Raw genomic sequence first — 16,881 nt, 5'->3', positions numbered from 1 at the left:
CTACAAAATTCAATTGAAATATTACTTCACCAACTTCGAAAAACAAAAAAATATACAATTTTGCATAAAAATATATTTTTTTAATATGAAAAACTTAGTTCTCTCTGTGTAGATCATGATCATATATATATATATATATATATATATATATATATATATAATTACACAATATATACTAAGTCATGCTACGTGAACACACACATACATTTTAAGATGTGTGAAAGTTTGCAAGGATAAACATTTCAGCTAATTGAAAATTGACATATTATATGACATTAATTGTTTTTTGCAAAAATAATCATTACAACAACAAAATAATTCTCTATAATTTTCCTTTTTACTCCGAATCAAAATTCACAATGCTTATATGATTTTTAATAGCTTCAATTGAATAAAAGAGGGAAAACTTAAAATTTCATTGCCACATTTGGCTCAAAATTGTAACCCTTCTTCATGCATTCATCCTTATATAGTTATTCATGTCAATCCTTGATGATATTTACATCCAACATCAAGATTGTAGTTCCCTCCCACATTGACTTCTCTTGTTGTGACATTTTAGTCATTGTATATGACCTTCACAGCACATCATCCCCTAATAAATTCAACTTTTAAATCTTGATCTGCAATGGTGAAAATGAGATTAAATTCATTTTATTCTTGGAACATATATCAAATTCTAGTTTTATTGCACATGACTATTGACAAAATTTACATTATACATGTTTGTAACCTTTAATTTGATGTGAACCATCATCTCCTAGAGAGATATTAGCACCATTACTATTATAATGATATTTTACAAGCCAACTGTTACTAGTCTTCATATGAATAGAAGCACTAGGATCAATAAATATGCATGAACATCAATTACTATTGATAAAACAACATTTGAAATAAAACAAAAATTGAGGTTCATTAGAGAAATTTTGAGGTCTAAAATGGGCCTCCTAAGGAATATTATATTATAAAACGATAGTAGAGGTAATAAAATATTATTAGATTCCATGATCAAATTTTAGAGACAAAAAAGAAAAAATGATTTTTCAACTCGTATTTTCATCTTATCTCCATACGATTTTACTCAATGTTTTACCAAGAACACTTGTTGGATGCAAAATTTAATTCCTCATCCAAGGAGTACTGATGTTGCATATTTTTGATGGGCCTTAGTACACGAAAATGAAAAATACATGATAAATGTTATTGCAATCATATTTTTCAAGTATTTCTCATTTTTTTTGTAGTATGGTCCATCAAAAGTATGGAACATGGGTACACTTGGGATGAAGAATTACATTTTTCATCGAACAAGTGCTCTTGCTCGAAATTTGAGTAAAATTGTAGGGATATAAGTTGAAAATATGAGTCAAAAAACTAGTATTTTAAACTTTTTTAACTTTTAAATATTTTTATTTTTTTACTCCAAAACTGATGAATCATCCCCCATGGTTCACATCATCATATTCAATCATATTGGTTCTTATAAAGTTGAATTTTCTTGTACATTTTTGTTTTGAGACCCATTTTAGACCTCAAAATTTCTCTAATGTTTGAAATCATCGGCAACATTCTCTATGAAAAAAAAAATCATGAATTATTTCTATATTTGAACTCACTAAACTTCATTTTTCTCCAATCCTTAGAATAATGTCCATACTTTCCACAATAGAAGTATCTTTCATTTCTCTTTAAGCTGGTACATATTCATGTGATTTTATATATTTCTTACATCATTTGTCCGTTTCCTATGGATTTTTATTTGTTTAGATGTTTCCCTTTAGCTACCAACATGAAATATAAACTCTAGTATTGGTAGATATGATTCTTCCATTATTAATACCTCGAAATTCATCAAATATAGGTGTTTTGATTTCTTCTTACCTCCAAAACCCATGATAAACATTTAATATTCATCGAACATTTTATTCAATGTAATACTAACTAGATTGGCACTTGAAATATTTTTGTTAATATCAACAAGTTTCACCAACTTAATATTTAAAACTTAATATTTAAGCTCTTTTATTCTAGTATGACAAATACTAATATTTTAACTTTCCTCCATTTTAATTAAAAAAAAAAAAAATTTAAAAACAAAACTCAATTTGTATTGCTAATATCAACATGTTTGACCAACTTAATATTTAAGCTATTTTATTTTAGAATGAAAATTACTAATATTTTTACTTTCCTCCATTTTAATTAAGAAAATTTTATTTTTTTAAAACAACATTCCATTTGTATTTTTCATTTTATTAAAACCTTTTAAGTGTCTCCCAATTTTGGTGAGATGTTTTAGATTCTTTTGGTTTACATTCTCTAATTCTTGGAATAATAGATTTGTCCTTCATGGACATTCTGAACAGCACAATTTCTTTAGTCTATTATCTTTCTCAATATTGAATTGAAGTTTTTGGAACTATACCTTTCTATCAAAGTACATATCTTAAATTTCGAATTTGCATAGTTTTAGTTGTATTATCTTATTTCTATAATTGTTAATTGTAGTTAACATTTATTGACAAAGTAAAAGAAAGTAAACTGAATTAGAACAAAAAAACAAAAACTAAAAAGAACATTATTTAGAAAAATGAAAACACTCCTTAAATCAAGAACATTAAACTTACCATGAAAAAATTGCCTTCTAATATATTTTGCAATAATCTCTTCACCTAACAATTAAATGGCAACTCTTTTAGGAATTACTAGGAGAGGTTGCTGTGGGCAGATTCTACTTGACTACAGCTCACAATAGTGACAACTTTGCTTAACCCGCAATCCATGTCTCAGCTCTTCAAGCGATAACTATGGTTGTTTCCTTGAATAGTAGTGGCTCTCCTCAAAAACCCTTCACTAGACTAGACTCACGAGGATGGACGGACCGAAGCTCTTTTTGAAAAACCTAAAGTAACATTAAATTACTGATAACACTTTGAGGAAACCAGCCTTGTTTTGAATAGCTAGCAGCCTAGCTTCCCTTCCCTTCTTCTTTCTATATTTGAACTGAATGAAGTGATCGATTGCTATTCTGGCCTCACTTAGCGTTATCCAGTTCACCTTATATCGTGTTTTATAGAGAAACTAATCTCATAAATCTTCAATTCATGACATCTCTCTTGCGGTCACAAGTTTGTGTTACAATTTGTAACTTACAATTGTGTTACATGCCCGGAAGAGCACTGATAACGGCAATTAGTTTTATTTGCAAATTGATTCTTTCGATGGAACGTGGCATAATTTCATAATGTGAGTTTAAATGGATTTTGTTATTTAGGAATGTTGTGGTTTTTAAATTATTTTTATCTTAATTCGTAATTTCTAAGAATGTCTTCAAATTGGAGAGTAAAAATTGAAGTTATTTTTTTTAATTTATTCCATTGAGATTGTTAAATATTTTTTAATTTACAATCAAATTAATTTCAAAACTTTTCCTCTTGTTCTTACATCTGCCTCTCTGTTCTAAAATTGTAACTAGTCACGTATGCAGCCTATCTTCGAGATGTGTGTATTTTGGACCGCATATTTTTATCTCCATGATAGAATTTGGAATATTTAGAAAATACAACGGATACCAACAAAATTAATGGTTGTAATTCAGTCATGTCATAATCTAGTTAATAATTTATGACATGTTTGGATGTTTCTGAATTTACACAGATATATTGAAAACATTTCGATTATGCTACCCTGAATTAATCGTTTGTATTTATTAGATTCCACTAAGAAACGGGGTTTAATGAACATATGACGCATATAGTACTGTCGTTTTTGGATGTCGTGACTCGTAGGGTTTCCTCTAATTTCAAACGTAAAGGACGATAATCCGTTATTATAATTATTTTAATTATCTAATCCAATATTTATTATCAATTTGAATTTATCTAGGTTATCAATCATTTACAAAAGGGCTCTGCATATAATAAAAAATGGATAACATTTATAACAAATTCATACGAGTACATAAATGAACTGCGAATATTTTTATGATTTTTATATTTATTTTGTATTTTTAATAATATAAAAATTATATTTTTGAATTTAAGTTTTTGTAATTTATAATTATGAATGTTAAGATATTTTTCTCTATTAATGATATTAGAGTTTTTTTTCTAAATTTTTGGAACGAGTTGAACCACACTAAATAATTAGACAAAAACTCACTAATTGAACCACACTGAATAATTAGACCAAAACTCTTATATGATTAATACCAAAAGATATATTAACATTATTAAAATTTAATTTATAAATATCTTAAAAAAATTAATTCATGAAAATAAAAAAATAGTTATATAAAAGATTAAGAATAAAAATGGCTAACTCCATTTCTTCATGGTAAAATCATTATGCAGTTGTATATTTCAAATATAGTACAGAATGGTATGGAAGATAGAGAATTCTACAGATGGTATTCAATGGAGACCTATATCAATTAAAATATATAATAATAAGATGTACAAAATAGAAAACTATTGCAATTACAGAGAAACAATTTTCCAAAGCGAAGCGCTAAACTTGTGCGCTGGATAACAGAAAACTATTGCAAATACAGAGAAACAATTTTTCGTTTCCTGCTACGGTTTATGGTGGAGAGCTGATCCTCAACGTAGGATAAGCACAGAGCGGAACTTGCCTTGAAATCGTCACTCCACACGCTTCCGTCATATCCAGCTTGGACGGATGACCTTCAACTCTCCAATCGAAAGTGTGCACCAACTGAGCCAGTGCGAGCTCAATAGTGGGAATAGCCAATGAAGCCCCTGGGCATCCTCTCCTTCCTGCCCCAAACGGTATCATATTGAAGTCTGATTGGTCCGTTAAATTGATATATTGGTCTTCCATAAATCTCTCTGGCTTGAATTCAGAAGCATCTGGTCCCCACACATTGGCATCCCTTCCTATAGCCCACAAACTTACCATTACCATAGTTTTGTTAGGGATATAGTATCCTCCTACCGTCACTGCCTCTACAGATTCGTGAGGAATCGATAGTGGCGCTGGTGGGTATAATCGAAGAGTCTCTTTCACCACACAGTGAAGGTATCTCATGGTTTCCAGATTCGACTCCTTTACATTGCCATGTTGACCAACGACCGATTCGATTTCTTCATACAATTTCTTCATTACATTGGGATGCCTGAGCAGCTCAGTCATTCCCCATTCTAATATAGTTGATGTCGTATCCGCGCCAGCACCGAACATATCCTGCACAAATACAAATCCAATTAGTTGAAAATAATGTATAATATATATCAAATGGCAAAAACCGAAGGAACATACAAGAACGACAGCCTTGATGGTTTCCCGTGTAATTTTGGTGTCGGTCTCAGCCAAATGGAGCAGCACATCCACGAAGTCTTCAACATGAGGCTCTGCTTCTCCCTCTTTCTGGCCATTGGAGGCCGTGGCCATGAGATGATTAACATTAACATGGTCGTCTATTATTTTCTCCGCAAATTCATTGAATGTTTTATCAATTTTCTTCATCCGCCGCTTGATACCTTGCAAATCAAGCCAATCCAAACACGGAATGAAGTCTCCAATGTTGAACTCTCCCACCGTAGCTGCCATCTCTATCAACAGTTCTTTAAACCCTTTGAAATCACCACCCAAATCGTCGTCAGAAAATGTCCTCTTCACCAGCATTCGCCAAACTATATTAGAGGTGAGAGTAGTGACGGCCTGACTCACATTCACCCCCATTCGTCCGTCCTCACTCTCCTTGCAAATAGAACGGATCATCGCAGACACCTCTTCCTCTCGCACACCCTTGAAGGACTCGATTCTTTTGGCGGTGAACAGTTCTAACACACATATTCTTCTCATTTGCCTCCAGTGATCTCCATACGGAGCAAAGATCACATCTTCAAAATTGAAAAACATTAATCTCCCAGAGGCTCTTAGAGGTCTGCTGGCAAAGATCAAATCATGAGTTTTGAGAAAATGTTTGGCTATCTCAGAAGAAGAAACTACGACAGTAGGGACTGAGCCCAAGCGGAGAAACAAAATGGGACCATATTTGTCAGCAAGGCCTTTAAAAAAGCGATGAGCGGGGAGTCTGAGTTGGTGGAGGTTTCCGACAATGGGCCATGGATAGGGTCCTGGGGGAAATCTCACACTAAACCTTCTCTTTTGCAATAAGCATATGATGAAGAAAGAGAAGAAGGTACAAAGAATAGCTGCTGTGGCAGCCCCCCTGCCAAGTACTGTTAATGTTACAGGCAGAGAGACAGACGGGCGCAAATTATGAAAAGCCATATTGCACTGTATGGAAGGAAAGGAAGACGAATCTGCTATATATAGCATTCACATTAGCTCAGTTTATCCGGATAAAATAATAAAATATTGCCAACTATGACCTGGATTCCACGGGATCAATAATCGAATTCGTATCAGATTATCAATAATCGAATTCGTATCAGATTTCCAGACGGGATAAAAGATTTGATTTCCGAGGTTCCTTTAATTCGTTTCTTTTCATGGTGCAGTTTCAGCAGTGTTCAATTTTCCTTCGTAGTTTTGCATGGCGTGTCTGGTATAAGTAGCTATCCATTTGCCCGCAGGTTTCGTACAATCCAAAATGGTCCATACGCACAAGTGGGCAAACGCGTCCAAAGGGGCACAAGTGGGCATAATGTGAGAGGAGTAAACGAAATCTCCACGTAAACTCTGGTACCATTCAGCAAAATTGACAGCCTACAATTTGATTTAATGAAATCGACAATTTGGCATAAGCTATTCCACCACAAAATATACAAATCATCAGAATCATCTAATCTGTTATTTTTATTTTTGTTTTTTCCCTGGCGGGCAGAGGGAAAGGAATCGCCAGTTTTATCAAATTCTTATTTCTTTTCTAGGAATAGTCAGTATTTTTATTTTTATTTTTTAGCTGATGAGCAGAGGAATGGTTACTTAGGTCAATTTTATATAGATAAGTTAGGTAGATATCAACCTCCTACATAACACAGTTTACCAAATAAACTATTCCAAGAAATCTTATGCATTAGTATTTATTCTTTCAATATAATATAATATGTGTTAATTTATTCACTTTCAAAAATATAGATAACTAAATATATAAAAAATAAAAATACATTTTCAAAATCCTTTATTTATTTGTATGTCAAAGTATTTTTAAGACAGATTTATATAATAAACTATTGTTCAAATAATAAACCCATCTCGCTTGAGACTACACTTACATTAAAATTACTTGCTAGAAGTTGCATGTATGGAGATAAATAATATATATTTTTATGGTCAGGAAATATATCATAATGCGTGGAAATTACATTTATACTTTTACATGTTATAGTCTCACATTATATATAATGTCCTTTGTATTACTAATGATGATAATATAGAATGCAATGTATTATTGTTAAAGTGGAGATCATCATTGTTTAGCGTGAAGAAGGATATATTCAAACTAATTTCCATAACCAACGTGATATCTTTTCCTTATTAAATTGAGGGAGATAGATCTCAGGAGTTCGATAGAGGTCAGGCAAACAGGAATAAAGTAAGAAAGCACGTCGGGTCTATTTTATCTATTTAAAATTGTTAAAATTGTTTGCGTTATCCTCATAATTACTTTAGTTGAATAGTATATAAGACTGGTTGAATAAAATATACATGAATAGAGAAACTATTGTTATGCAAAAATCCCTAAAGATTATTTTGTAGAAAAAGAAGATTATTAGACGTGGATTATCCCAATGAAATGAACTTATAAAAAATTTTATTTGGTTTTTTAATGTTGATTTAATTTATTAAAAATTATCTTTAAAGATTATTAGTAGAAAAAGAAGATTATTAGAGGCAGATTATTCCAACGAAATTAACTTATAAAAAATCTTAATTGGTTTTTTTATGTTGATTTAATTTCATAAAAAGAGAAGATTATTAGAGAGGTAGATTATTTCAATGAAATGAACTTATAAAAAATCTTATTTGGTTTTTTTATGTTGATTTAATTTCATAGAAAAAGAAGATTATTAGAGGTAGATTATTCCAATGAAATGAACTTATAAAAAATATTATTTGGTTTCTTTATGTAGATTTAATTTATTAAAAAGTGTTAAATTGTTTGTGTGAACCCTTATAATTAAAAGGGATAATAATATGAAGAATTATTGTTAAGTAAAAATATTTACACAATATTTGTAGATGAAGATTATTAGAGGTAGATTATGAAAATGTAATGAATTTACAAAATATGTTTATAGTAATTTTATTTGGATACTTTATGTTGTGAAAAATATTTTACATGGTATTATTCTAGTAGATGTAAAAATGTGATATCTTTTTCATGACACATTGATTGTTTCTTAAACTAATATTAGAATAATATATGAAGTGTTTTTTTGTGGTGTAAAGGAGATGTGAAAATTGATGTGGGATTCATGCCCCGTAGCACTTTTGTCTTATATGGTATGCATTTAGGTTTGATTAGGAATTATTATATCTTTCTTGTTAAAAATAATTATGCATGTGACTGAGGATGAGACAATATCCTTTAATATGTAGAATTGATTACTTTTGTTTTTGTTGATCTTTATGCAAATGGATTAAGAGACTAAGATTGTTGTGATATATACTATTTATAAGTGAGACGTCCTGATCTATAACCTATCCACCAATATCCTTTAATATGTAGAATTGATTACTTTTGTTTTTGTTGATCTTTATGCAAATGGATTAAGAGACTAAGATTGTTGTGATATATACTATTTATAAGTGAGTAGTCCTGATCTATAACCTATCCACTAAACAACTCATCGCAATAGATTTATGAAAGTAAATTGAAATCTGTACTATGAAAATATAATTTCTTTTAGATTCTAGATTTATTATTATATTTTATTCTATGCTAACTCTAATTGATTAAACTACTCCTTTAACTTGATTCCTTCAACTTTCCAATTATGAAAGCATCAATATCAATGTAAACCTATATAGTGATCCAATCCAAATCAATTCCTTAATTGCAATGTGAAATGATTTTATATAAATAGTCTAATGACACTTGGTTATGGTGCTATATTAAGAATAAATGCTTGTTGTGGGAAGAATGCTAGAAATGTTAACTCTTTATTGTTTAATAATGCATGTGCTACAAAATATGTGGGAGACAAGAAAATGGTAAGTAGTTATGTGAAAATATATTTTTCATAACAATTGTGTAGAAATAGTTGTAACAATGAAAAAAAATTATGTGAAAATTTAACTCCATTAAAATGATCATTCCATAAAAAAAAAAACAATTATAATGTTTCTCATAATTTGATCTTAAATTTTTATAATATAACATGTAAAACATTTTAAGAGTTAACATATAATAACCCATATCAATAAACTTTTCCATTTTTTCATCGTACCTCCTTGAACATTAATTTAACTATAAATTTATATATTTTAAAATGTAAAACATTTTAATAAGTAACATATATAAACAAACATCAATAAACCTATCCGATTTTTCATTTTACCACCTTTATTCACACATTTTCTATATTCTCTACAATGAGGCCAACCTTTGCCACAAATTTCACAATTCATGGCAATAGGAATCATTTTTCATATATAATTTATTGATTCATTGGAATGAGGTAGAACTCTCCATATTTTATTATGTTGAGCATGAAAGAGGTTGTTTAGAAAATATTAGATATTATTGTGTTATTATGGATATTTTTGTCATGGTTAAAGATAATTCCAAGTTTTAGTTTTTATTGGAATTTGTTACTATTAAGAAAATAAATCTTATAGTTCAAGTGATATATAATTTGATTGATGATGGCTTTTATTTACTGTTAATAATTTATAAAAACTTTTGTGTCACAAATCTATGGTGTCCAACTATTATAAGGCACCTTGTGGTGCACCATGATCCCGCAACAATGTGGCACTAATGTGTTTCACAATTTCCTAATGTAGCACAATGTTAATTCACCCAAACTATGTCTTACAATATATTACACGTTTCAATCTCTATATTATATTAAAGTGTTGAATTTCATCAATGTAGAGTAATAATAATATTGTCACTTCATTCTAGTTAACTTCATCCATTAACAGAACATGAACATTATATGTAGTACATCAAAAGAACATGAACATCATCATACACATGCACCATTTCATAAGGAATGGTCTTCCCACCCTAGGATTTCATTAAAAACCACAAATACAAAATGTCCACAGAGGTAAAGGCTCGGTCCTGCAAGATGACATATCTAAAATCCAAAGCGAAACAATAATTTCCTTTTATCAAAACTTATGGACCCCATCTATGTCACCAAACAACAAAATGTGAATCGTTGCCACCCAACATGTAGTCTGGGTTCGGTTCTTCAAGGCTATCTTGGATCTACACTATTATATGTTTGAGTTCACTTGTCTAAGATCCCTAGCATATCACCTTGTCCCTCGCACCATTATAGTTCATCTTTGCATTCAAAGTTGGTTGATTTCTATTGTATTTCCTCCATTTTTCGGTTTTTCACATATACATGAATTATGCACTACCTGTGTTTTTTTACTCCTCCACGTACTTAGGATGGCCCTGCCATAGGGGTTGGGCACCCCAGGTCGGGCCAACCTCACCCTTCCTCCAAAGATCCCAAACATTTGCCTAACATGCCTACTTAACTCCACCATGCCATGCCATCTTACGTAGTTGACATCCCTTTAGCCTATACAATCGATCACTCAATGTACTATTCACCTACCACTTAACCTTTTGTGTCACCAAGCCACCATGACTTAACTTATTTTTATTTTTTGATACCCACTCTCCTATATCATCATAAATTGTGTGCTTACCTCGTATCATTTATTGCAGCGATGATGTCACCCAAAGCACCATATATCATTAACACTTTTATGGGTCCACCTTGGCAGATGGACGAGAAGGGGGAATTTCTCAGAACCTTAGGGCATGGCATCCTACCCCACCCCAAGTCATTTCTTTCCCTAGTGACCCTAGGACTGCCAGCAAATTCTAACTCTCATAATCCCTCAACTCCTTCTCCCATCTCCATAGGGATTCATGGGTGTCCCATCCATTGTCCTTCATAGCATCCTTCAATTTTAAAAATTACTCTCTCTTCGTGTGGTTTCCAATGCTCAAATTCCAATTTCATTTTCTTTCCTGAAGCTCTAACTTTGAATTATCAATAATCCATGTGAGGGAATGGGTTGGCTACACTCTACTAACATCCTTTGCACCCACCTTTACCTTATTAATCTAACTGATATGGCATACTAGATTATGTGCTCTCAAATGGAAAGGTAACTCTATCTTGTAGATGTAATCACCAATTTTCTACAAAACTTAGAATGACCACTCAAACCTCCTCACTAGAGATCTGAACATCCCAACAGGCAATCAGAATAGCTCCTTTTTCATCTTTATGAAGACCATATTGCTTGCATGAAATTATTAATCTCTCATATTCTTGTCTACCCACTTCTAATTCATCCTCTTTGTTGCATCTTTGAAGTGCACTCGTGTCATCCCCAGCATCTCCTACTAATAGTTAATGAATTTCAAAGTTAAGGGGCTCCCCCTGTAGTATCCCTAGGACCTACATGAACATATGTGCAGTAATACACATTTATCTACTAACCAACTTGAATGGAATATATCCCATAGAAGCACTCTTCTACAGGTTGTAAATTAATTGAGTTGCAACTAACAGGCATGGCTAATTCTTTTGATTAGCCCACACATAACTCCCGAGATAATCATCTACTAGGGAGTTGATACACTCCATTTGTCCATTTATATATTGAAAAATGTAAGAAATATGTAGAAACTACATTCCCATATGTTTGAACAATGAGGTCCAAAACATCCCCATGAATATTGTATCTCTATTTAACTAAATGCTAAATGGATGACCCCAAATTTTCATCACATTTTGGAATAATTTATCTGTTAACTCATTTGGAATCTTTGGTACCTTCGTAGGTAAGAGGGTGGAATACATGGAGAATTGGTCAAAAATTATCTTAGGCTCAATTATACTCTTGCATCAACCACAACTATGAGGTGAATTCCATTAAGACACTTTCCCAAGGTCTCTCTACAATTAGTAAAGTGTGAAAAAAATCCTTCCTATCCTATGGTGTTAGCCTTACCTTTTTGGAAACTAATTAGATCATACACATTCTCCCCCACATCTTATCTCATGCTTCGCCAAAATTATTCTCTCTCCAATAATGCTAGTTTTATCTACTATCTTTAGTGATCTCCTCAAGACAAGTCATGACACTCCTGCAATAGTTCCCTCCTGAATCCACTTGCTTTTAACACATGCATGGTAGATCCATAGAAAAATATATCATATTGTAGTAAGAACTTCCTCATCCTTCCTTTTCCACCTGCTTCATTATAGTCCTTATTGTAGTATCTATTTGCAACCCATCATGAATTCTTTTTTTCATATCCTCAACAAACTCAATCTGACTCTGACCTAGAGTAGGTAGGTTCCCCATTCTTCCTTAATTGTTTCCATGTATGCCTTTTTTCTCAAGCCATCCATAACTACATTTAGCATCCATGTCCAATATTGAATGGTCATCTCAAATTCATTAAAAGAGTCTTGCCATTAAGCTTTCTTTAGTGATAATTCTAGTTGCTTATCTAAGTAATTAGTTGTGATGTTATATGCCTTTACCAAAAACAACTTCCCCTCTAAATAATGTCTCCACATCTTAAGGAAGTGTAGTACTACTATCATTTTTCCTTATGAATGAGGTAACTTCTCTCCCAATGCTATAAGTTCCTACTCACGAAACCTATTGGGAAACCTCCCTACATTAAAATGCCTCCTATGGTGAAATCAAATACAACTATCTAGACCTCAAATGATATCACATAATCTCGTAGTTTCAAAACAGGGGCCTGTACAATCCTATGCTTTAGCTCTTGAAACACAATTCTACTCTTCTTTATCCACTTTCATGATTTTCCTTCTTTAGTAAGTATATCAATAGAGATACTATAGTTGAATATCCCACCATGAACTTCTGACAGTAATTGGCCATCTCAGTGATAACCCTCGCATCCTTCACATTGGGAGACTCCTCCAAATATACTATCACCTTTATCTTCTCACGGTCTATGTGAGTAGATCCTTAACCAACCCAATGACCGAGAGATGGTATCTCCTTTTTGGGAACAATACACTTAGTCTTCTTCAGGTATAATTGATGTTGGATAAGTGCCTTGAATACTTGTCCAAAATGTCTCTTATTTTCTTCTAAATTTTCATTGAACACTATGATATCATCAAAGTATAACATGAAAATATTATCCAATATTGGATTCAAAACCTTATTCATGAAGATCGAAAATGTATTAGGAGTTTTACACAAAGAAAAAGGCATAACTAGAAAGTCATAACTACCATACCTTGTTACCATCATTGTCTTTACTTCATCACCCTCTATAATTCAATCCTAATAGTGACCTTATCTCAAATCCAACTTCATAAGCATTAACGTTTTTGACAAATTTTTAAAAAAAATTGCTACTAGTGGAAGGGGAGATTGGTTATTCATGGTATGCTTGTTCAAAGCTTGGTGGTTAGTACACATCCTGAGCTCACTTGTATTATTCTTCTTATTGAAGAGTAGAGGAGAACCATAAAGGGATATAGAAGGAAAAATAAACCCTACATAAACCAACTCTGTCAATTTATGCCTCAACTCATTTAACGCGAGTCCTGGCAACTTGTAAGGAGATTTTGTTAGTGGTGAAGCACCAAGCTCAAGCTGAACGTGATGTTCCACTAGTCTTCTTGGTGAGATAACTTTTGAAAACTTATCTAGATTCCTATCCAAACATGTCTCCAAAAACTAAAAATTATTTGGTGGAATAAGCATCCCCACTCATCATCTCCTACTTCCTTTTTCACTATTGCACATATATAGGCATCTAACGTTTGTGTTTCTCCATTCATGCTTAGTGCATAAACAAGTGGCACATTATCCTTTTCCTTCTCTCATGTGGATGTACACATAAATGATGTACTATTTCCATCCAAGATAATGAGTTTATCCATCCATGGTATCAAAATCACCCAACTTACTTTCATGAAATCTTGTTCCAATATCACCTCAAAATCATCCATTAGAATCACTATGAAATCCAAAAGTCACCTTCAACTACCATTAAATAACGACGCATATATTACCAATCCTATCACTTTCGTAGCTTGGAAAGTTAGAATTCTTTCATTATTTCCCTATTCATTTTTAGTTTCAACCCAAAATGATATACCAAGATTGCCTTGAAGAAAAAAATTAGCGTCTATGTCAACAAGTGCAGGTAGTAACTTATTGTTGATTTCCATATTCACAAAGCATAACTTGTGCCTTTGGTTGTCTTGTTCCTTCCCCATGATATTTATCCTCTTAACACAATATTTAAATGAATATGAACCACAAATACTAGAAATACCTCATAACCTGGACATCTCCATCCAAGCTCCATTATTGAAGTACTCAACTTCCATTGAGTTGTAGCTCTGATACCATCTATGAGGACCCTTAGGATTGCTATGGTTACAAGGTTACTTGTAGGCAAATTGTAATCCCTTGAGTGCATAGAAATAAAATGTTTGAAAACTTCTTAGTGTATCACAATGTTAATCAACCCAGGTGATGCCTCACAATATATTAGCCATGTCAATCTCTATATTATACTAGAGCATGGAATTTCATTAATATAAAGCAATAATAATATTGTGAATTCATTCCAATTAAGTTCATCCATTAGAAAAACATAAGAATTATATGCAAGACATTAAAATAAGATTGACATCATTATATATATGCACCATTTCATAAGGAATGACTATTTGACCTTCTAATTTTATTCAAAACCACAAATAGAAAATATCAATGAAGACAATGGATTGTTCATGCAAGATCACATAGTGAAAAATAGACTGAAACAACAATTTCCTTTTACTCCACCATATGAACCCCACTAAGGTCACTTGACATGTTATCATGGGTCACTGCCACCCTATAGTCCATCTTGATTAAGTTTTTTAAGGCCAACATCGATTTGCACTACTGTAGGCCCAAGCTCACTCATCTTATGTCCCTCACAGCGTGTCGTATCCCTCACACTCATCCATGTCCTCTTTGCATATGACTTGAGTATGTTTTGAATTTCTCTCATCCATCATGTGATTCTTACCATATGAATGAACCATGCACTAGTCAGGTAGTTTTATTCCACTATGAACTTAGGTCAACTCTCCGTTATTGGCTGGGAACCTCGATTCAGGATGACCTCACCCTTTGTCCCATGTGCTAGCACATATGCACAATGTTTCTGCTTGACTCCACCATGTCATGCCACCTTACCCAGCATACATGCCTTCATTCTATACAATTAGTGGCTCATTTTACCATTTTCTTGTCACTCATCCCACCACACCACAAAGCCAATATGACTAATCTTTTCCTCATTTTTTCAACACTCGCTTTCTTGTATCATCACAAATATTGTAATTCTTTCATCACATTTCTTGCAAAGGTTTTCTCACCCATAGCATCTTGTTTCACCAAGGATTCCAGGGGTGTGCCTTGGCTTGTGGAGAGACACGAGTGTGCCTTGGTTCCCTAGAGATTGACATACATAATATAGAGATAGTGTTTATATCCTTTGGGTATAGATCTATGTTGGTTAGAATTGGTGTTTAGATACTCAAAACTTTAGTTATTAAGTATACTTCATTGTCCATTTTATAAAATTGTCATGAATAAATAAACTAATCCATATTCCATAACAATTATATATATATATATATATATATATAGAGAGAGAGAGAGAGAGAGAGAGAGATAACAATAATGTATTAATCTATGATAGGTAATGACTTTTGAAAAACGTACAACTTACCATTATTATTCATTAAGGATTACCTAATTATGATATGATCATTAATAAGACATTTATTACATATTACATAGCTATTACTATATTAGATCCCTAGTTTTAATATATTGTAGGTATTACTAGTATTGCCTCCTTAATACTTTGTCCTCAATACTTATCATTATTATTCATTAAAGATTACCTAATGATGATATGACTATTAATAAGACATTTTTTACATATTACATAGGTATTACTATATTAGATCCCTAGTTTTAATATATTGTAGGTATTACTAGTATTGCCTCCTTAATACTTTGTCCTCAAAGCATGCAAAAAGAAAAAACCCTTCAATTAAATGAACCATCTACTTGTAGATTTCTTGTACTTGACTAGGTTGAAAAGCCATCTACTTGTAGATTTCTTATTATATATTTTTATCTTGCTATGATTTACTTAATGCATCATGATGTTATTTGATATTATTTTATTTACTGGTGGTTGAAGGGAAAATACCCCTAGGGTCCTTTGGGCTAAGACTCTACCAGACTGAAAATCGCTTATACAAAGAAACACACACACACAGCCATCTTTTTTACTTTTAAGCAAATTCTAATGTTTAGGGTACATACCTAAGGTCCTACGTTCGAGAAGACCGTTAGGGTGCAAACCCTTCTTGGAGTTCCCTTCTTCTTTCTCTGACCTGCAAGACAAACAAATCAAAGAATACAACAGTACATGTATAGAAGTTTATATATAAATCATCTTTATGCTATAAAGTTAGTTATAAAAAATCTTTAAGTAACCACTTCCATAAGAATTCAACACAAGAATCTCATAAGCATAAAGAAAGATTATTCGGGAACAAAGACGTGTTTCTTTATATATAAAGGCAAATAAAGTACATATATCGGAAAGATATCACCTGAACACCTTCAGCAGGCTCCAAGCAAGCTTCCTCCCGGATTCGT

General features: G+C 32.2%; 1 protein-coding gene across 1 annotated transcript; it reads right to left on the bottom strand.

Moving 5' to 3' along the window:
* Window positions 1-4,411: 4,411 nt before the first annotated feature.
* LOC149252105 (cytochrome P450 750A1-like) lies at window positions 4,412-6,476 on the bottom strand. Its single transcript, XM_089459648.1, has 2 exons — window positions 5,284-6,476; window positions 4,412-5,208 (listed from the first exon to the last, which is right to left on the bottom strand). Exons 1-2 carry the CDS (start codon window positions 6,307-6,309, stop codon window positions 4,585-4,587), a joined length of 1,650 nt encoding a protein of 549 aa, XP_089315774.1. The 5' UTR covers window positions 6,310-6,476; the 3' UTR covers window positions 4,412-4,584.
* Between the last annotated feature and the right edge of the window lie 10,405 nt (window positions 6,477-16,881).

Source organism: Pinus tabuliformis, chromosome 7, assembly GCF_031772625.1.
Source record: "Pinus tabuliformis cultivar Carrire ecotype Pingquan chromosome 7, CPIR1, whole genome shotgun sequence".
Classification (NCBI taxonomy): Eukaryota; Viridiplantae; Streptophyta; class Pinopsida; order Pinales; family Pinaceae; genus Pinus; species Pinus tabuliformis.
Note: the sequence above shows the minus strand (reverse complement) of the source record. Positions and strands in the feature narration are given on the sequence as shown.

Coding starts and splice junctions, on each gene's coding strand:
- LOC149252105 (XM_089459648.1), bottom strand. CDS start 6,309: ATGCTATATATAGCAGATTCGTCTTCCTTTCCTTCCATACAGTGCAAT. Junction 5,209..5,283: donor CCATCAAGGCTGTCGTTCTT/GTATGTTCCTTC, acceptor GTATTTGTGCAG/GATATGTTCGGTGCTGGCGC.